Genomic DNA, 23,940 nt, shown 5'->3' with positions numbered 1-23,940 from the left:
ATGCGAGTATAATTTGTAAATATTTGCTCATAAAAATTTATTAAACTAACTATCTAAATTCTGCCAGCCAATAAATTTTTTTAAAGCCAAATTAATATTGAGACTTAAAATGAATGAGACAATTTTAATGCTTCTAATAGAGCTTTCTGTCAAACTAATCTGACAGTTGGATTTTGATTATGTTTGCATCACTTTCATTCTTTAGCAGAGTAATACTATTACTAATGTTGCACAATTTTTTTTTTTATGTAAGCAATGATTTTGTGGCACGATGTCAATTCTATGCAAACGGATTGTTCTTGTATTGCCACGCACCTAATAACGTGTTTAGGTAAAGTTTAACATGGCGTGAAATTGTTAAAATAGATGGTAAAACCTAAACCCTACTGCTTGGTGAGATAAACTTCTCCCTGGGGTAAACCTCTGCGTGGCATGAAACTGAGAATTTGATCACGAATTCAGAACCATGTTGTTTGCCGCCCACCACTTTCTTCTTGCCTATATACGTCCATGTAAACAAGAAGGAGAATGAAAACCAAGATCAACAAAAAGGCTGCAATTAAACGTTAGTTCAGGTGAAGTGATATTTTGTTAAATTTTATTCTGAATCTTTATATAGTTGAGTATGATACCGATGTTTGAATGATGCATCCAGGTTTCGTTGATAGTAGGGCCTTACAAAGATTGGTAAACGATGCAACAATCAGGTTTTTATAATTGTTCCATATCCATTATGCTTGAATTAACACTGTGTTTGATACAAACCTGTTAGAAAAAATAGAATTTTGAGATTTTTATATAATTTCTTGCATTTTATTGTGTTTATCCCATACCTACGGTGGTTATAAGCTTGTTGTGAAAGAATGGAAGGTTTTTAGTCTGCAATGTCTGTATATATTTAGAGTCAGACAAATTAATTTTATCATCAGACTTAGAAAACCTTACAAGACCGAAAAAAAACTCTCGTGTGCAAATTTTTTAATCTTAACTTTTAGGTACTAATATACATTGGCTTTGCCATGCCATGAAGATATACCAGACAAATTGCAAGAATATTAATCCCATTTTCTCAAAATGTGTTGTTACCAGGCTACTAGATTGCCTTCCTTTTTCCTTTGGGACTCTCTACATAATCATTTTATTTAGGCATTCAGTTATGGATGAGTGAAAAAAGTTTGAGGCGTTGTTTGTGTTTGCCGATTTACAGAGCAAATGAATGGATTGAGTGAAGTGCACAAAATTAAATCCCGCAGTAGCTTAGGTTCTATATTTAGGGCGTGTTGGATATCAAGTTTACCCCGTTTATCTAGAAGTAGATTATCCGATTGCATAGCCACCAGTTCAAGTTTTAGATCCTCCATACTCAATTCCAGTCCTGGATCCCATTGAAAAACTTACTCAGTCAATGTGCTCATTATTCTCACTATATATATATAATTTTATAAATCTGCAAAACGATTCTCTTAATCATAATCTTAATATTTAAAAAATTATTTTATTTTATTTTTATATACATAACCTATAAAAATAATTTTAAATAATTTAATGAGCATATAAATAGTTTAAAACCATATTAAATTTTATTATTTATTCAAATAAAAAAATATTTTTTAATAAATTTTAAAAATCATTATATTCTCAATATTATAAATTTTAAAATACATTAACTTTAAATTTAATTTAAGCAAATTTAGATAATTTTAATTTCAAATGATCACAAAATCTACCTAAAACTTATTTTTTAAAACTTGTGTTTGAAATTTGAATTTAGATTAATATCACATTTCTAATATATTATCAAAAATTACAACATATTATTGAGCAATTTTAACATAACTTATTTTAAAAATAAAAAATATATTTAAATGATCTTGTAAATATATTGGTAGACAGATTTGAATCAATTCTGACCATGTACAACATCTTTCTATCCTCTGAAACCCTAACATGAAATTTTGTTATAATCTAATTAGGTCAAAGTGAATGAATACTGGAGTCATAGCCCTCAACGGGTCTGACTATAACATCAAAGAATTCTTTTTGATTAAAACGAATAATTAATATATGAATAATCTATGTTTTGTGTATTTATTATAAAGTGTTAAACTTTTCACCGCCCTCATGGACATATAAATGCCCTTAGCTAAAATGTTATTAGTTTCCAACGTGAAAGCATATAGGGCTGACTATAACATCTACTTATGGTGCTTCCAAATCATTATTCCGACCCCCCTAAACCCATCCAACTTCGCCAACTACTCTATTCGATAAGATTCTGTCCTTCCCATGCCTCGAACTATTTAAAAATGGTAAAATTTATAAAATCGGATACAATCTAAATAATTTTTTTAATATTAGTTGGTGTAGTCACACAAATCTGTCCAGCTTAATTAAATAAATAAATGCTATTTATGTGATTAAAAATCTACTAGCCATCAATTAATTAAATTAATATTTAATTAATTCATCCCCAAACATTCTTCTATTAATTAACTAAATTATTCAATTTATTTTAATAAATTCATTAAATCAAATTCCAATCAATTAAATAAATAAAATCTATTTATTTAATTAAATCCCCCTATTTCTCTTTTAAATAAATTAAATAAAAATATTTATTTAAATCATTATCCCCCCCCACTTGCATTTTCCTACAAATGCACCTTGCACTCATTTATTGAAATAAACTAATTTTATTTTAAATAAAAATCCTATTTTCCCTCACCCACCAAATCCAATTGCAAAATCTAATCCCCTTCTAAATTCTTCTAACCCCTTCCTAATTAGCCTAATCCATCTTCTAATTATTGTCACATTCCTAAGTAAAATGCAGTCACTTTTCAAAGACTTCAAAAGTCTTTGAAAAGCATTTAATGCTTTGTGTGTTCAACAAATTAACCCCCAAAGTCTTCAAAAACCACTAATGGCTCTTACATGACCATTTATGGCTCTTACATAACCATTTATGGTTATTTCAAACTTGTCCCCCCAAGCATTTATTGCTTTGACCATATTTATCCTTCTTGCCTTTGTACAAGAATTTATCCATTGGATAAAAGCTTTATTCTTTGAATAAAGAGTTTATTCATTCAATTAACCTTGACTGTAACTCCCAAAGTTATGTCAAACATTTAATGCTTATTCTCTCTCCTCTCAACCTATCTCACATTGACACTTGTCATCCTGGGATTGGGTTGAAAGCCCTCACATAGATTTGAAATCATTCAATCCTGACCCTTGTTGAGATTACTCAATCTCAACCATCCATTGTTCCATTTTTCCTATAAATAGAGCCCATTTCTTCATAATCCAGATCCTGAAAACTTGTATGCATTTAACCTATAGGCATTTTAGAGAGCATTTAGCATAGCAAACTAATATCTTTGTTATTTTAGTTAAAATCAATCATTTTAATAACATCTAGTATTTTAGTTTTTCATTTCCCATTTGAAGCAAAATACTCAAATCTCAATCTTCCATAAGCATCCATAGTGGAAAAAGCTGCTGAGAGCTACACTATTTTGGAACTTGGAGAGGAGAGGAACAAAGGAGAAGAAGCTAAGAGCATGTTAGGAGGTATTTGGAGATGCCTCATCATATTTGCTTCTTTAGTTAAATATGCTTTCATGTTTTTAGTATCTCTTTTGATATGCCTGTTTAGATTAGTTTTTGATTGATTAACACTAACGGTTTCTTGTGTGTGTGTTATTTATCTCAGACTAACCTTGTCCATTTTGCAGAGCATCAGTTGGTCTTTGTGTAAAATCTACTAATTTAAATATTAATATTTATACAATGTGATAACTTATTATTTCTACTATGTTGTAAGAGGTCATGGCTTGAATTGATGAAAATCACGATATAATCACGATTGCGAGCGATCTATCTCAAAATCCACCAACACCCCCAAGTTTACAAGAAGCTAATGTTTCAACTACAGACTTGACAACTGTTAACTGGCTTAGCTCAAAACTTATCGGATGTTGGAATTTTTTGTTGTACCTAATGATGCTAAATACGTGTTAAATATGCAATCTTTGAGAAAATTGTAACTGACCACAATGTACAAATAAGTGCATATTTGGAATAATAAATATGACATTTCTAATATTATTCAAATTACAAGTCAGTTGTATGCATACACTCCAAACAAGATGTACAAAGTACTTAACCAAAGCATAAGTTTAATAGAATTGTTAACAAAATTTGGCTCAACTGATGACAAATAGCTTTCCAAAAAATTGGAATCTTTTTTATAATAGGGTAAAAACATGTTGAAGAAAGAAGAAGCAAGAGTACAACAATTATCTCTCTAAGATAAAAAAAAAAGGCCCCTAAACTTTTTGGCCCTTGGATGTTCTAATCTTTACACATAATTATAATTTAATAATGTTGTTCAATTTTTTTTAACTCTATAAGTTGTTTGGATTTGTTCAAATTGTGCTATTGTAAACACAACACATTCAAAAAAACATGATGGAGCTATAATATCTTGAAATCCCTTATAACATTGCAATACTTGTTTAACAACAACCACACATTTTATTTTATACAATTAGCATATTTAACCATATATTACTATCGGCAAACCCATTGCACCTCTGATTAGATGCAAATGCTAGTAAAAATAAAACGTACCAAAGCAGTTCACCTAAACATCAGTGAAAAAAAATTAAAAATGCAAAAAGGAATATTGTCATCTTGCACTTAAGTAGATTAATTTTACCTGGGCAACCAGGAAAAAGATTCCAGTGTGAGACTTGTGGAATCCGGTGGGGAGTTCCCCCCTTAAAAAAGCCTATCGGCTAAATATCTTTTAACAAGTGTTTAATTTATTAAAAATATTAAAAAATATTGATAATTACTTTATAATTTTTGTAATTATATAATATAATTAAAATAGTCAGCGGTCAGAGCATTAAATTTATTTTTATTAATTAAAAATATATAAAAAATTTATATTTAATTTTTTTTTTTTAAATGATATTTAAAATCGGAAATTCAGTTTTGCAATATAACTAACTTCCTTCAACTATACTAACGAATATTCCTTACCATATTATAAAGAAAAATATTCGGCACTACGTGTTGCATTTTTATTCCCAAAATGCTGACGCTTAAAATCAAACTATTCTACAAGAAGGTTGCGTGCTGTACCAGATTTACACATGGCGAGCGAGATATTCTAACGTAGTTGCTGTCCATGCGGCAGTAAAGGCGGCCTCCGTTCAAAATGGTGGTCTTTGCAGCGAAAGAAAGAAAGAGCACAAGTTAATTTCTGTAAATGGCAGACTCGAAGTCAGACCAAAATCACCTTCATTCTCTACACGCGTATGGTGAAGTGAATAAAACATTGAGGCAGAGTGACGTTGGATGGAGGGAGCGAGTTCTGGCTGGTGGCGGAGCTGCTGTTCTTTCTGGCATTATTTTCAATCCTTTCGACGTCATTAAGGTTTTCAATTTCCAAAATTTCATTCATAATGTTATAATAACTAAATTTATAACCTTAAAATGCGTGACATTTTCAATGAGATTTCTCTATATGTTTCAGCAATAGCTAAATTCCTATTAATTCAACTCTCTACTTCAGAAAAATCTAGATGCCCTTTGAGGGTTTGCTGTGTAATGGTATTGTAAGCATCATATTCAGATGCCCTTATGGTGTTGTCTAAACTTCTTATATTGGCTACTACTGGAAGAAAGTGCTGCCGCCTGTCAATTTGGGCAAATTTAAGAATTATGAGGACGCATGGCATGATAAATTTTCAGATTCTTTCTTTTTGATTTTGTTAGTTAATCGGGTTCAGGGTACGTGAGTTGTTGTATTGAAAACAGGGTACATGCCTAAGTAAGTGTGGTATGTCTAGTAAATACGTGTAGGAAAGTTTGTGGTGTAATGAATGCGCAATAAAGCTCTTTATGGGCTTAAGTGGATTAGCAAGGTTTGGATTACTCTGGTCTGGAGGTTCAAACGCTCTGCTATAATATTGAACAATATATGAGGTAAATACAAAGAAATCTCACTGTGGCTTTCCACAAAGGTGGTGACCTGAAAGACAACTGTTCTATCTCATCCAAGTTTAATTTTCTAATTTTTTAAAGCTGATATTGGGCGCAGGTGTGAGGTTGGGTGTAGCCTTACTGCAGCATGTGAGTGACGTGGTGGATTGCCTTAGTTGAGATTGGTATCAAATGTGAATTGCACACTTAAAGTTACCTATTTTCAGTATCCTAATGTATGTACCTAAAACTAATTCACTCATGTGCAAATGCGATTTGGCGAATTGTAGGCCGCAAAGGCTGAAACACCTAACAGAGTGGTTCATCAGCTTGAGCTACTACTTTGAGCCCAAAATTCCTTTGTAGCTCACACAAAACATGCAGCAGACTTGGAACTTACGGTGGAGAATTAGGACAATTCGCAAGTTGCATGTGAAAAGGAAAATCTGCATCTGAAGATCAAAATTGAAATATTAAAGAATCCTTTTAAGGAGCATTTTAATTTTGAAATGCCACATTGGATATGGTACTTATTCCACCCTTCGCCAAGTAAAGGAAGGGCTGGACCCGATCCTTTCTAAATTGTAAGGTACGTATATTCACAGGTGAGGCAAGGATACAAGAAACTGTCGTAGTGTATGGCAAAGGAAGCAGCTCACACAAAACATGCAGCAGACTTGGAACTTACGGTGGAGAATTAGGACAATTCGCAAGTTGCATGTGAAAAGGAAAATCTGCATCTGAAGATCAAAATTGAAATATTAAAGAATCCTTTTAAGGAGCATTTTAATTTTGAAATGCCACATCGGATATGGTACTTATTCCACCCTTCGCCAAGTAAAGGAAGGGCTGGACTCGATCCTTTCTAAATTGTAAGGTACGTATATTCACAGGTGAGGCAAGGATACAAGAAACTGTCGTAGTGTATGGCAAAGGAAGCAAAGCATAGTGCAGAGCTTGAGCCGGGTCTGCTGAGTGAAGCACTGAGCTCGCTCTAGACATTGCCTTGGTGGTTTGTTGTCCAACAAAATCCGAACAGCAAAGAGCTCGCTCTAGACATTGCCTTGGTGGTTTGTTGTCCAACAAAATCCGAACAGCAAACTTCTGCCTTGGAGCAGTCTGGAGTTTGTCTAGTTCTTTTTGTAGAGGGGATAATGAAGGCAGCGTTGAACTCCTATGGAGTTTCCAAAAGATTTTTTGACCTTGTTACTGAATAGGGCTGATCAGGTTTTAAAGAATCAAGTCATCATTCCTTCATATTAATCCGCTGAGCAGCATTCCAGGGCAAATATAGCAGAAATATAGGATTGAACAAACGATGTCAGTGAGATAAAGCCATAAAGGTGCCTAATAGTCAGTTGGCAATCATTTGTAGTAACAAGGCATACATAAAACGATGCCTAGGTCTGTGTTTTATCAACGTTAAGTGGCAGAAGGAGAGGTCTGTTAGAGAGCATCAGTCGCAGCATCAGCCTAAACAGGCATCTAACTGGCAGGTGTGTTAGTGACATGGGGCTGTTGGAAGTGTGCCTAGCAGGCGAGTTAGTGACACAAGGCCCTTGAAAGTGCGCCTAGCAGTCATGAAACAGCCATCAGCAGGAGCTTAAGTGGTGAGAGCAGGTGAAACTGATGCCTGGGAGGATCTAAAATGGGGTTTTAAGTGGCATCATGGATGAGAGTAGGCACCTAGACTGATAAAGCATAATGAAATTCGTGCCTAGCATTTGTTTGACTGAGCTTAAAAGGCAGGTACAGCAGGGATAGGTGCTTGGTGTTTTTGTTGATAAACTGCTTCAAATAAATCAAGCGAATGAGAAAGGTGCCTAGATCAGCCTTGTGGAGACTAAAAATTTTTAAGTATAAATAAGTGTCAATATTTGTATTGATGCTTTTTATTCATCTAGGTTGCAAATTTGTTTGCAAATTATCTATTTAGTTTTTGAAATCATATGCTGTTGCTCTAAGTTGTTATTTCTATAAGAATTATTTTTGCATCTGATTGCTGGTCGCTGTTTTAGCCAGTAGGAGGCATCCTTCATCATTTTTAGAGTTGCTTGCTTTCATGCAAGACAAGCGGATAGATAGTTATTTCATTTCATACAAAACCTCTCAAAGAAAATATTGTATATTGTGAATAACTATATATTTTCCCTATAGCTTTGTGTCAAGGGTAGTTTCATATGTCAGGGTGCTTACCCACATAATTTGAAGAGAGGTATTACCTCAAACACTGTTCTGGTTTGAGTTGTTTTGAAGGAGACATGTTAAAACTGAATTCTCCCCTTTTGTATTTTATTTATTCTGTTTTTTTTTTGATAGGAAATGAATGCAAACAATAAGTATAAATTTCCACACTTTTCAAGACCCTTATGTATTGATATCAATCCACAATTGTAATAAACAATATTCAACATTGCTGATTTTTGTCATAAAATTCCTAGAATGTTAGATGAAGCCAATTCTGAATTAGGGCAGCCAAATAATCTTCCAATATGATTTATTTGAACAGTATAGCCCACTGAAAACAATGTGATAAGATCCACACATATAATAATGAAATGGAGGGGTAATCGTAGTGAAGGTCTACTCACCACCTAATATTATTAATTACACAAGTTGTCCATATGACATAATATAACTAACATAAGGGATGTGTGCCACATGCCACCATCTCTATCCACCTAAAAATGTTATAATATCATATTCCTAGGTACATAACACAATGAATGAATATGTTGGAAAGTACACATCAGGTTTTATAAGATATTTTGCACTTGCAGAATGTTTTACCCAGCTAAAAAGATGCAAGTAAGATTTAGGTCAGACCTTGCAATGTCTGTAAACAACTAATAGAGGTTGGTGACTGGTATGGCTGCTGTTTGGAGATGTATGGCTTGCTGTACAATGCTAGAAAATACTGTAATCAGTCTGGAAATGATGCAGATCTGCTAGAAATAGGGTCGAAAGAGCAATATATTGTCAAATGTATACACCCAATGGTGGTGCTTTGCTAGGGTTGACTGTCATAGACCTGTATAGTTCAGATCCAACACCTTTTGCCGCACAATGACTCCCCAAATTCTGAAAATCAATATAGGAACCTTCAAATATGATATGGCACCAAATATTGAAATTTGGTTGCAAACTAATTTGCCGGTTCAGGTTCGAAGAACCGGTACGCCGCATGGCAAAATTTTGAAAAGGGGTTTGGGTTCGTTAGTACAAAAACATGTAAATTTTATATTTATATATATATTTTAATATTTATGCAGCCTATAAGCATGAATTAAGATTAGCATGTGTCACATAGCATCATATAAACAACAAAACCAACATAAACTTGTAATCATAGCATCTTGATCATACCATAATAACATCATATACATCAAGTTTAATATCAAAATGACAAAATATTCAAGTATCATTGTTTCAACTTTCAACAATTTAAAGTTTAATTATCAAATGGATTGTCTAATTCATCATCCTCATTCTCCTCATCATTGACATTGACATTAGATGAACCAATGCCAATGCCACTTGCACTATAAGTTTGCTCGCTATCCGAGTCATCAAGTGTTAATGCAACAAGTTGAGAAGCGGAAGCATCCAAATCAGTATGCTGTGGTTCTATATCCCACATTTTTCGTTTCACCTTGTTTGTAGTCACATTGTTTGCGTGAAAGAAGACATAGGTTGGAATGCACATATACTAAATTCTCCGTTCTTTTTGATAGCAACGCATTGCGCTTTATTGAGTGGATGAAAGAGTATGTGTTCCAATTTCTTTCTGAAGCAGATGAACTAGCAACCTATGAAGACAAAGTAAACAATTAAAGATATACATTTATAAAAATTAAAATTAAAAATTACTAGCAACCTATGAAGACAAAGCAAACTATAAATAAACTTGTGATAAATTTTAATTAATTAAACAAACTTGTGATAAAACTTTGACAGTGAGGGGTTGTAGGTTTTGGAAGCGTGTGCCATGGAAGTACCACCAACTATGAGCATCCTTCTTGGATCTATGATGAAGAGCATCGACACTTAGACCATTTCCATTTGCAAATTCTATGAACTCATTTGTAACAATATCTCGCAAATCATCATTAGGATAGAGACTGAGGAATGCTGCCTTGTACCCTTTCAGATACTTCTAGATCTCTCCATGGTGGAATCCTTCCTGGTTTATCAAGAAATTGATTGCTATAGTACTTTGGTGTCAAGGCATAGGCAAGAAGATGCAAAGGAGTGGTCATCTTATTCCACCTTTCTACAACAATTGCTTCCACTTCTTTGAAGAATTTCTCCTCGGGGTCATTCTCTCTTGCATTTATAGTGCACTTCATTTTTTCAAGCATTGAGTCAATGCCATCATAAATCTCACCAATGCAAGGCCTATCCATGTCGGTATAGTGAATCATGCTCATAATGGGCTCAGTGAAACTAAGGAGATATGTCACAAGATCCCACCATGACTCATTCAATATTCAGTCCTTAATTTTTGCTGCCCTCTCACTGCTACTTTGTTTCCATATAATCCAATTGGTGCTGATCACCATATTGCATAGTGCCACTCTAACTTTCACAAGTTGTCTCAAGATGATTGTGTTTGATGCAAAACGGGTCTCAACAACCTATAACACAAATTAATGCCAAAATGATTAAAAAATAAAGCCAAACTTTAAAGAAGAATATATAATATAGCTTACACAATGATATTATGAACATTGAAAATTAAAAAAATCAGAAAATGTAAAATTAAATTACTATTTCACTTACCTTCAATAGCTCCAAATTCGAAAAGGATCCAAAAATCCCTTGAGACATGTGGTTGTTTGTGATGAACATCTGGATGTCCTCAGCCTTTGCATGCACATCTCTGATCCATTTAATTTTATTCCCAATCTTTTGTAGCATAAGATTGAGTGAATGGACCGCACAAGGTGTCCAAAAGATGTGATCATAGCGTTCCTCAACCAACAAACCAGAAGCTCTACAATTTTTTGCGTTGTCTGTTATGACTTGGACAACATTGCGGGGTCCCACTGACTCAATGGTGAAGATGAGAATATCTGCAATAAATTGGCCATCTTTTACTTGGCCCTCACAATCCACAACTTTAAAAAACATTGCCCCTTTAGGGGACACCGCTATGCCATTGATCAGGGGATGATTATTAGAATCTTTCCACCCATTTGAAACAACTGATACACCTGTCTCAGCCCATGAATCCGATATGGCTTTCAATGCATATTCAACCCCCTTCACCTCTTTTTCCAATAAGGTTCCACATACTTTCTCATAACCTGGGCCCTTATATCCTCTTGGAACTTCATTAACACTTCTCAACATTTGCTTCCAATATGGAGAGCGAACAACATTGAAAGCTAACCTATTTGCATATATGCACCTTGCTACATCTTGGTCACCAATGTCTCGACTCTCATTTTGAAATGCGGTTTCTAAAGGCCCCTTTGTTCTTTCGCATGTCAAAGGTGCCTCACTTTAAGGTTGAGTTGTGGAAAAGAAGGGGTCGTTTTCTACTACAACATTGGGATTAGATGGGGCTTGCATTCCCTTTGCTTTTTTTGGTGTGGTTTGATTCAATCTACGGGCTTCTCTCTTTCTGTTGCCTCATGCTCCCTAATATATTTCATCACTGTCTCATCTAGTATAGGTTTACCCTCTTTTCCAAGGCATTTTTTGATGCCTCTTCTTGGTATTCCACACAAATGGCCTACCACCCGATAATATGAACTATTACGTTCTATACCACATCCTTGGCATCTCCAACGAAATCCCCCACCTCCTGGAAGCGGTCTTATAATGTTGACATACTTCCATAGGGGAGAATTTGGATTATTTCTTTGTTTTGATTGTTCATTTGTGCCAATGGAGGAAGAGGTAGATGCCATTCTAGTTCCTATGGCAAGAAATAATATGAACATATTCAAAAACAAAAACAAAATAATGAAAAATAATTAATGTTTCATGTTTGACAATTTGTGAAACAAAAATAGTTGAGAAAAAAGTTTCAAAAACCAACCTCTTGTAGCCAATGGGAGCTTCCAAATGTGTGGAAATGATGCTGCGACACTTGTTGAAGCTTCAAAAATCAGTCTTCAACTCCTCCTATTTGATTTTGGAAGCCAAACTTTGTTCACCCTTTCTTCAACCTGCTAGCAAAAACTTTTGTTTGCAACACAAATGAGGAGAAATGAGCCAATTTTATGTTTTAAAAGTCACTTTTAGGGTTTTATTTTCATTTTTTAAGAGGCGGATTTTAAAAAAAAATTAAATTTTGCAAAACAAAACATGTTTTTTGGCTGTCGGCCACTCAGGTTCGACCTAGGTCTGCCTTGGTCTGCCCGGGTTCGACTTGGGTCCGCCCGGGTCCGTCCTGGCTCGAACCAGGCCTATGGAACACGGACCTTGCCCGGACCACAGGCAAACCCTGGACCAGGACCAGACTGGACCAGGACTAGGGGGGTAGGGGGCCGAACCCGGTAATCTAGGTTGCAAACCCAAATTGCCCTATTGCTGGAATCCTGTGTGAAATCTCCAAAAATCAGCAACAAACACTATCACACTACTGTAGCAGCACTATAGCAAATTGTAAATTATTTTCAAATCCTCAACAAACTGGCACAAGGGCGACCTCACCCAAAATGGGAAACAAGGGTTTTTGTTCTTGATCCAATATCATGAATTCGAAAGGCGCCCTCTAGAATTCAAACACACCAAGGGTTTTCATCCTTGGATGTCCTAGATTGAACAATTGCTCAAATCTGAAAGTAGTATGCAAATGATAGCTTGAATGATTGTTAGCTGAAGATTGGCACCTTCTTGATATATCTTTCCAAATTGGGCCCTCGGGTTCTAGATTTCCCTCCAATTATTTATAATTACTTTTAATTTTAATTTTATCCATTTATTTATTTTATTAAAAGTTTTAAAAATACTTATTTTAATCGAGTGTTCTAAAACACCTTTTATTTTAATTATAATAATACTATTAAGTTGCCCTTAAGATTAGAGATAATTGGACCCAACTTAAATAATACTATTAATTATCTTATTTCGAAAAAAGGTACATGAGAGAACTAAGCAACTATTGTGCCAAAAGCCTTGATTGATGGTTTATGGTGCCCATCGACATTAAGAGTGGGGTTTTCATCCTACTAGAGTGCCAGTGTAGGCCAGCCCCTTGTGGAGACCTGGCTGTTGGCCCCACCATCTTGTTTGGGTACAGACCTACTAGCACGACAAAGGAATCCCTATTAGGTTTAGCCAACATATTGGGTTTTTGTTTAGCAGGGACATTAGATGCCTGCCATGCTTTGCAAGGCTCAACTTCGAGATCTCAACTCTAATACCAAGCAAGGCAATGACTATGCCAAAAGCTCCGATTGATGGTGAATGGTGCCCACTAGCATTAAAAGTGGGGTTTCCATTGCATTAGAGTGCTAGCGTAGGCCAACCCCTTTGTGGATATAATGTCCCCAAATTTTTATAAGGTGACTTAATTAAATTAATTGATTAAGTTGTCCAAATAATTAATTTTATTTCTAAAGGATGACTTCAATGAGTTAATTTAATTAAAAATAAAGTGAAAATAATAAAATAAGTCACTTTATTTAAATTTGACAAATATGGAAAGTGTTTAAATTTCTCCAGCTATGACAAAATAGAAAATTGTAATATCCCCTTTAATTTTTTTTGGTTTTTAAACACCAAATACTACAATGCACCCGTTAAAGTTAGGAAAGATAATCTCAATACTGCTGAAAGTAACCCTCCACTTTCTGATCACCGAGAGCCCAACCTGGGAGGGTGAGAGCATATAGTGCTGAGGGGATTGTTAGGTACTTGAAATCTGAAATTGATTACAATATGGGCAGCAAGCCAACCCCTCCACTTTTCAGCGGGATGAAGACCAAGAACTTGGCGGTAAACCAGCCAAGGGAACAGGAGCATAACCAGAATCAAATCACTCTACCGCTTATGCAACAAGAGGACTTATACATAAAAACTATCACTCAACTGCATATTTCAGCGGGAGGACAATATCACTCAACCACTTTCTTAGAGGGAGGACAAAGCTGAATTACAAAATATGAAGGCGGCTAAGCCATCCTCTTCCACTTGTTCAGTGGGAAATACCATATAATGCAACTAGAATGATTGAGTAGTACTACTGAAACAATAGTACAAAGATAGAGATGCGATAGAAGATAGAGTTAAGTACATATCTCAAGTATTCAATATCAAATTCACACAACAAAATCATTACTTGCTGTTCTGAAATCAGAGTCAATAATACGTAGAACCAGCCACACCCAAATCCACTAAAATGTTCGTAACTTCCCCAAAACTAAATGAAATCAGATCAAACCAAATGCAAATGAATAGCATAACTTAGGCAATCAGTTCAATACCTTATGCAACTTGAGAGCCACAAGAGTGATGCACGCAACCCAATGCAAATTTGGAAATGGCGCTGTAGCTGAATACTTCGATTCGCAACCATAAATTAGAGAGTTCACCAAATGCCACGCCAATGTAGAAAAATGATTGTCTCTCCCATAGATGAAAAACTCGGATTTTGCAATAACTCGGCAAGGCCAAAAAATTTTAAAAACTCGGGACTCGCCAAAACTCGGCAAAAAACTCGGCAAAACTCGGCAACTTTATCGAACATTTGAAAATACATTTTTTTTTATATATAATTCAAAAACACACATTTACACCAAATTTGTATAACATATATGATTTCCATGATATATAAATCAAATTTTTTTGGTAATACATAGCAACAAATGCAAGTATCATAGCATAAACCAAAAACCAAGTGCAACATATGTATAAGAGTTCAATACATATCAATGTATCATAGTGACAGTCTCATAGAGTTATAGAGTCATAGACCACAAAACAAGAACCTCTGAAATTCTGATTACATATCAAGTTCAAAGTTTGGTATCAATGAAATTATGAAAATAAGAAATCATAAATTGCGTCTACGACTAAAGCTCAAAATAGATTGTGGCCGCTGGGTGGGTGGTGCTGAAGTAGTGGCAACATCCTCAACACTAACAGGTGCCTCTTCTGCATGATCAACCTCCTGTTCCTCCTCACGTGCTGCCACTTCCGCATCCCATTCCTCTCCTGCCCTCTCCAACTCACTCAGCTGCTCATTAGTAAGGAATGGATCCAAATCATTATCAACATCATCAGGAGAAGCAACCCATTCTGCTGCATATGGATCAATGTCATCCAAGTCAAGTGCTTCATGTGAATCTTGCCCTAGCACCTTCTTCTCATGTAATCGAATGTTGTACCGCACATAGACAAGATCATTCAAGCGTTGTTGAGTCAACCTATTGCGCTTTTTTGTGTGGATGTTCTCAAAAACACTCCAGTTGCGCTCACAACCAGAAGCACTACAAGGCTGTGATAATATGCGGATGGCAAGCTTTTGAAGATTAGGCGTTGTGGCACCATAATCTTCCCACCACAAATCTGCAAGGATACAAAATGTGATTTATAACTTGTAAAGATTTCAATAATCTTAAAGAGAGAAATAAATGGTAAAAATTAAACATATGTTTTTTTTTACCTGGTCGTAAGGTGGCTCTCCTACGTTTGCAATCAGGTGAAGAAAACAATTCCCCTAAGGCCTTCTTATAACTCTGCAACTCATCAAGTATCAGGTCTCGAAGGATCTCATCATCAACTAATCTCTGAATGCATGTGTCAAGGCCAATTCTAACCTCTGCATCTGCTTTGAAACTCGGAGAGTAAAAAAACTTGGGATTCAAGAAGTAGGCAGCAGCATGAATATGTTGGTGGAGTTGATGGTTCCACCTCCGATCAATTATGCGCCATATGGGTTCATACTTGGTCTTGTTTGACCCATACAAGTGTTGAATCGCCTCTTTGGCCTTATCCATGGCCTCATATAGATACCCCATGGAGTTATGATCCCCATCCACCATTCGTAGCACCCTCACCAACGGTTCCGACACCTAGATATAAAAAATCTAACAAAATCAGCAGATTGAAATATTAGAAAATTAAATAATAAATCATCAATTAAAGTTTCAAAACTTACATTGATGATCTCCTCCACCATCTTGGCAAAATTAGTATCAAAAATGGCAATCACAACCTTCTCTGCTTCAGGCTTTGTAGCATAAGGACTCCCCAACCATCTTTCACTCACGAACATCCGCTTCAGGTTGGGCAATGTAGCAAGTATGCTCTGCAAGGTGAGGAAATTGGTAGCAAAGCGTGTGACCCCCGACCGCACAAGATCCTTACCTTCAGTGTGTTCTCTCATAAGATTCAGGACCCATGTGTGATTGTAGATGTATTTGGTGATATTCCTTCCATCTTCAACCACTTTCTTTACCCAACTTAGTTTCCCTATGTCCTCAAGGAGCAAGTCAAGACAATGGGCAGCACAAGGGCTCCAAAATAATGTCGGATGTCTAGCCATTAGAAGTTTGCCGGCTGCCACATATGCAGCTGCATTATCAGTCACAACTTGGATGACATTCTGCACTCCCACATCCATCACCACTTCATCCAACATGTTGCACAAGGTCTCCGCATTCTTCACTTCATTGGAGGCATCAATTGATTTTAAAAATACTAACTGTCCTCCTGAAGCAACTAGAAAGTTGATGAGTGTCCTGTTCCTACCATCTGTCCATCCATCAGAAAGAATGGTGCAGCCATTCTTTTCCCAAATAGTCCTTTGCTCTTCCACTAATGCATGAGTGTTTTGGACCTCATCCTGCAATAACGGTCCACTTACCTCGTAACGGCTTGGGGATTTGAACCCCTTACCTGCCACAGTCAACGCGGTGACCAATTGGTCCCAAGATGGACTAGAAATAGCATTGAACGGAACATCGTTGTAGATAAAAAATCTAGCACACGCCACCTTGGCTTGTTGGTGAGCCTCTTTATTCCATGCAGTGCCAAGCAATCCAGGTTGTGCACCAGGAGTGTTACGTGGAATAAAGAAGTTTTCCATGTTGCTGTCCAAAGTTCCCTTTGCTCGTATCCGTGGCCCAAGGGAAGAACCAGATGTCTCCACATCTGTATGTGACCCCATGGAACTCAAATCTGCCCTTGGGGCTGCCATTGCCTCTGCTGTTCTCTTTTTTGTTGCCTTCCTTTGATCATATGCTTCAAGCGTTGCTATTGCATCTCTCGTAGCCTCTTCAGTACATTCCGTACAGCTTGTGGTATCTCGGCATTGAATTTTTGCAAGGTGATATTTGAACCTATTAATGCCACCTTTTACAATTTTTTTGCAATGGTTGCAAAAAACATCTCCTCGTTTTGGACCTGGTCTCCCATGTTTCCAACAAGGGTCTCTCTTTTTGCCACCAACTTTAACTGTAGAAGCTGAATCCATTTTCTTTCAAAAAGATGTGGAAAAGAACCTAGCAAAAGAGAGGCAACATTTAGAGATAAATAACATTGTTACCAAAAAAAATCACAAACATCCGAAAATTACAATGACTGTATAACTGTATTTTATTTACAGTCAAAATAGATGACTCTCTAAAATTAAAATTTTTAATTGGTTGTGTATTTTTTTAAGTTTTTAACTTCAAATTTAAATTTAAATGAAATACTTTAATACACATTGACATTACACAGTTGACAGTCATTTCAAATGACTATGAGTATTTCACAATTGACTGTGTAATACACAGTCATTAATTACAATGTACATTAATGATTAATGTATTACACAGTCATCAGTCATTTGAAAATAACTATGTATTACACAGTCATTTCAAAATTTCAAATGACCGTGTATTACACAATCATCAGTCATTTGAAAATGACTGTGTATTACACAGTCATCAGTCATTTGAAATTTTGAAATGACTGTAATGACTGTGTATTACACAGTCATTTGAAAATGACTGTGTAATACACAGTCATTTGGAAATGACTGTGTATTACACAGTCATTTGGAAATGACTGTGTATTACACAGTCATTTGGAAATGACTGTGTATTACACAGTCATTTCAAATGACTGATGACTGTGTAATACACAGTCATTTGAAAATGAATGTGTATTACACAGTCATTTGAAATGACTGTGACTGTGTAATGATGACTGTGTAATACACAGTCATTTGAAAATTTGAAATGACTGTGTATTACACAGTCATTTGAAAATTGAAATGACTGTGACTGTGTAATACACAGTCATTTGAAATGACTGTGACTGTGTAATGATGACTGTGTAATACACAGTCATTTGAAAATTTGAAATGACTGTGTATTGCACAGTCATTTGAAAATTGAAATGACTGTGATTGTGTAATGATGACTGTGTAATACGCAGTCATTTGAAAATTTGAAATGACTGTGTATTACACAGTCATTTGAAATGACTGTGACTGTGTAATACAGTCATTTTCAAATGATTGTGTATTACACAGTCATTTCAAATGACTGATGATTGTGTAATACACAGTCATTTGAAATGACTGTAAATTGTAATTACTAATTACTAATGATTGTGTATTACACAGTCATTTGAAATGACTGTGACTGTGTAATACACAGTCATTTGAAATGACTAAGACTGTGTAATACACAGTCATTTTCAAATGACTGTGTATTACACAGTCTTAGTCATTCGAAATAAAACAATACAAAAAGATACCTGGTTGTGCGTGCAAATGCAAACAATACAGTCATTTTGACTGTGTAATACACAGTCATTTCAAATGACTGTGTATTACACAGTCAAAATGACTGTGTATTCGAAATAAAACAATACAAAAAGATACCTGGTCGTGCATGCAAATGCAAACAATACAGTCATTTTGACTATGTAATACACAGTCATTTCAAATGACTGTGTATTACACAGTCAAAATGACTGTGTATTCGAAATAAAACAATACAAAAAGATACCTGGTTGTGCGTGCAAATGCAAACAATACAGTCATTTTGACTGTGTAATACACAATCATTTCAAATGACTATGTATTACATAGTCAAAATGACTGTGTATTCGAAATGAAACAATACAAAAAGATACCTGGTCGTGCGTGCAAATGCAAACCCTATGCAAATCGCGTGGCGTTTTTTGCCTTCCGGAGTCGCGCGAGCCGCGAAATGGAATAAAGACTTCGGTTTTTTTTTTTGCCTGCGACTTAAGTCGCGTTTTTCTCGCATTTTGTGCTGCGTTTCGGGCGGGTTTTGGCCATTAACGGCGATTATTTGCCAAAAAAATCGCGGCGAGTATATAAAAAAATCGCCCCGAGTATTTCCGCGATTAACTCGCGCGGGATTATGGATCGCGATTACTCGCGAGTTTTTGAATTGCTCGCCGAGTTTTTCATCTATGGTCTCTCCAATACGCTTCTAATGAGCCTTCACCCAGAACGATGCACCCAACACGCAGAAAGCTACAAACAAAACACACTTCTAGCCAACACACACCAGCAACTCCAAAAAATGCAGTAGCATACAACTCTTCAAAAACACACCCAATGCAATCCTAAGTAACACCATGTAGTTCACAAATTCGAACCACAGCTAGGAGTGATGTCTCACACTCGAAACTGGAAAGAAAGATCTAAGAGGTTTTCACCCTCGAAGAAGTCTGGAGTCATTCCGACAACATAATAATATTTTCTCTAGATGATCAAATGAGGGGCCAAACACCTGTATATATAGATTTTCAAGTCTAGAGTTTCAAGTGGTGGACCCAAGCATGGTGCCCACTTCCTTAGTCAAAAATCGTGCCTAGGAGTGAGGACCACGATTTTGGCATAAAATAAACTTTTATGTATAAAATAAAGTCTCCTTTCAATCATCAAATAATTCGCCTAGGCAGACTTAGGAAGAAAATCACATTATGCACAATTCCCCATATCATCAATCAGTAATAAAATAAGAAAATATTAAACCTTAGGATAAGGAAATAATATTTAATTAATCACTTATGACTCCAATACTGGATTATCAACAAAATCCAGTATGAGGCTGAGCAACGAGGATCACTGAACTGCGCTGGATCAGGACCATATCCAGGACTGCCAAAAATAGAAACGCCCAAATTGCCACTTACTAAAAATAGTAAGTCATGAAATACTGTTCCGAAAATTGTGATCTTCGCGCCCAAAGAAAGAGCTTGGCGAGCTTAGTAACACTGCACCATCCAAACAGCCAAACCCTTACTAAAAATAGTAAGTCCACATTCCACCAAAGAGGCAATTGCATGTTATGCCACACTCGAGTCCATGGAAAACCTAGAAGGGAACCACAAACAAGACTGGAGAATTCCCCTCTGACTACCCCTGACAAGCTCGATTAGAACTCCATAGAAGATGGAAACCCTAATTCTCCTTTCCACATAGCCTACGGGTCTCCGGAATAGGCCAATGGACCACTTAATGCATCATCACAAGGAAGGGGACATTACAAAAAATATTTAAATTTCTTCAGCTGTGAAAAAATGTGAAGTATTTAAATTTCTGCAGCTATGACAAAATGGAAAGTATTTAAATTTCTCTAGCTGTGACAAAAATTTGGAATGTAACAAAAAATGGAATGATTCCTAATCTTTCTTCTAGATGTTTCCTAATCTAGGTGTTTCCTGAAGTTCTTTATAAATTATAAGGAGGCTTGCTGGGTGAAATATGGGGATGTTTTATGGTTTTTGATATGCTGATTATATCTGTGCTTGTATAAGCTAATCTCTGAGGACGGAAACCTTCAGTAGATTATAGAAGGGTTGGATTAAAACCTGACTCTTCCTAAGAGTGAATTCGTGATGGAGTTCGCCACTGAGCCAAATTTTTGTAGCCTTCATCTGAAGACAAATTTGCAGTAGTAAGGTTAATTACAGTTCTGAGGTAGTTTGTATTCGTCTGGGAAATTTTTTTTTTTTATTCTGATTATTTCCGATTTTATAAAGGATTGAACTTTTGCTGGCTTCAAATCAGAATTTCTGAGTTTAAGTTGCAGATCTGGGTGACTTTATTGTATGGCAGTTCTGTGATTTCTCCTATGGCTAGCAAGTCTGTAGGTCTCTGATATAAGGATGCTTGCTTAGACTTGTTCAAGTGTCTACTGTCATCACATTTCCAGTTGTATAAAAGATTTGCTGTGTAAATGTCTGAGTGCAGAACCAGTGATTTCAGACTGTTTTATGTATTTTGAGATCAGCAAATTTAGAGATTTTGTTCTCAGATTTTTATCAGAATTTTACTTAGACTTCTTATATTTGCATTTCAGCCCCCCAAGAGTATAAATAAGTTAAGATTGCATTGTTATGAGTTTCTGTTGGTTATGCAATTATCTCTGTTCATTTATTGTTTATATCAGTACCAAACCTGCTATTGCATGCATCAAATAGACATACATATCGAATCTGAAATTTATGGAACAATAAGCACAGTGGTATTGGGAATTTGAGTAGTTCAGAAATAGGTGTTTAATGGTGAAAATAGTGGAGATGTTGTCATTTCCCTAGCCTCCCTATTTGGGGTTCTCACAGTGGACACATGTTTGTTGACCCCACCATCTGGTTCGAGTACACGCCTGCTAGTATGACGGAGGAATGTTCGTTGGGTTCAGCCAACATACTGGTTTTTGTCTAGCAGGAACATTACAAAACTGCTGACATGCAACTTAGAGGATTTGCAGTTTTAAACTATGTAACCCGGGGACGCGTCCTCGGCCTGTAAACCCCCGTCCCAGTCTCGGGGACGTTTCCCCCTGTCCCCAAATTGCCAAATATTTAGAGGGGATGTCCCCGAAACGGGGGGGGCGTCTGCTCTGGCTGTGGGGGACGTCCGTACGTCCCGGGGATGTCTGGGGACAGCTGGGACGTCCCCAATCCGTCCCGGGGATGGCGAGACGTCCCCTACATATAAGACTATTAAAAAATAAAAAATGTCGTATTTTCAATTTTTTTTTTAAATTTTCTAATATGGGCCCCTATTAATTCAAATTGTTATTAAAAAAATTAGAAGGCAACATTAATTCAATTTTAAATTTATTAAAATTTAATTCATATCAAACGTTTAAAATTAATTCATATTATAAATAGAAAATATTAAATCGTTAAATTAATTGTTAAACCTTTGAAAATTTAAAATTAATAAATAATAAATAATAAATAGGAAATCAAAATAATAAAATATTAATTCATTAGTACTATTTTGATTTTCATATCGTAATTGACAATGAAACTATATGTCAGCAGTGTAGCCTTTGGGCATTTTGACATTTTTTATGTTATTTCTTTAATATCTATTATGATATGCATATTGACAATGTGAATGAATTGAAATTTTGAATTATGAATGCATAATTGCATATCGAGTATTGGCAATGTTGCATGTTCAGAATTTACATTCGAAAATGTTTTCATAGTATCATACACATGCTATATCCATGTTTTCATATGAATATAATGTATATATGCATGCTTTATCCATGTTTTCATATGAACATTTAGAACTTTCCTATATATTTTAAATTTGCCCTATATTTTATATAGCCGTCCCCTTTGCCGTGCCCCCGCTGTCCCCAAATTTGGCAAAAAAATTTGCTGTCTCAGAAATGTGTCCCGCCGTCCCCTGCGGTCCCCGTCCCGGAAACTCGGGGTAACATAGGTTTTAAATCTAGTTAATATCCATTTTTTGGTTATATTTCCAAAGACATATTTTAATATGTTAATTAAGTAAATATATTTTTAGAAGGCATCCTTGATGACAAGTCATTTTTATGTACATTCTTTTGGCAATTGATAATTATCATTTTGCTGTTATTTGCAGTCACAGCTGATTGATCATAGGTGTTACATTCTGCTATATCATTCTTATGTTTTGCAGCCATACTGTACTTTCCTAATTAGCTGTAAAGAACACATAAGGCTTCTATATCACTCACCTTTGGAATAACCTAATCCAAGATCTAGTAGGAAAAATGAAAAAATAATAAGTATCCTATGGTTACTGTGCATATTGTTCATACATTTGTCAAAATTGGCAGTTGATAACACTTTTTTCAATTGGTAGCCTATTAACATTTCTTTCTTCTTAATATTTGTTAAAAACTTTATTGTCATAAAAATTTCCTTTATTTTCAGACTAGACTGCAAGCTCAGGTAGGTGGAGCAGCCCTTCCTCACCACAACATGCAATTTGTGAGGTCAGAGGTGGTAAGGATTTTATAACAATTTTAATTACAATGTGATGCATTTTATATGGTATAATTTGGTTTCAATTTGATTGAATATCTGATTTTCAATTGTTGATGGAGGGGTTTGTTTTATGATTTGTTTTTTCAGTACAAAGGTCCATTTGATGCGTTTTGCAAGATAAGTCAACAGGTATCTTTGTTTGAGGAAGGTACAATGGGAATGTGGATCCCCTGTATGCATTTTATTATTTTGACTTTGCTTGTCATTTGAGGCGATTATTAGTGGCTCTCCTTTTGATAAAATTATATCTTGTTTTGTGTTTTGTTTAGGAGGGATTCTTTCGGCTTTGGAGAGGTACAAATGCTAGCCTGCTATTGGCAGTGCCAACTGTGAGTATCCAACTCTTTACCTTTATTACTGATTCCTGCATATTTGGATAATAAATACGCACATCTTTTTAATTTGCATGTGCTACATGATGATATCAAGCAGAGCCGCATATATCTTTGGAATCACATCTTGGTACATAAAGCCTAATAATCAGGCCCTTCCCATATCTGATATATTCTTTTTATCTACAAATTTCAGATTTCTGCATACTAAAATTATGTAGGGTATTGCTCGGCTCTCCTGCTGTATGCTTATTGTGTATCACTGTTCAGATCTCTAATGTCCCCATTTTGAGATAGGATTTAATAATAAATAATAATAATAAATCAAAACATAAAATAA

At 35.6% G+C, this 23,940-nt stretch overlaps 1 protein-coding gene across 2 annotated transcripts in view; it reads left to right on the top strand.

The window, feature by feature from the left end:
* The first annotated feature begins 490 nt into the window (after nt 1–490).
* The window catches only part of LOC131055023 (mitochondrial carrier protein MTM1), a 154,918-nt gene continuing 131,468 nt past the window's right edge, over nt 491–23,940 (top strand). Inside the window, exons 1-5 of one of the 2 annotated variants that reach the window (XM_059207520.1) lie at nt 491–575; nt 656–707; nt 23,155–23,226; nt 23,356–23,397; nt 23,538–23,597. In XM_059207520.1, coding sequence (XP_059063503.1) covers nt 23,203–23,226; nt 23,356–23,397; nt 23,538–23,597 — 126 coding nt within the window. In that variant the 5' untranslated portion in view covers nt 491–575; nt 656–707; nt 23,155–23,202. Of the gene's footprint in view, nt 576–655; nt 708–5,092; nt 5,453–23,154; nt 23,227–23,355; nt 23,398–23,537; nt 23,598–23,940 lie in introns of those variants that run through there. The other variant, XM_057989633.2, reaches the window with a different exon arrangement.

Source organism: Cryptomeria japonica, chromosome 6 (assembly GCF_030272615.1).
Source record: "Cryptomeria japonica chromosome 6, Sugi_1.0, whole genome shotgun sequence".
NCBI classification, from domain to species: Eukaryota; Viridiplantae; Streptophyta; class Pinopsida; order Cupressales; family Cupressaceae; genus Cryptomeria; species Cryptomeria japonica.
This window is presented reverse-complemented; position numbering and strand designations above follow the sequence as displayed.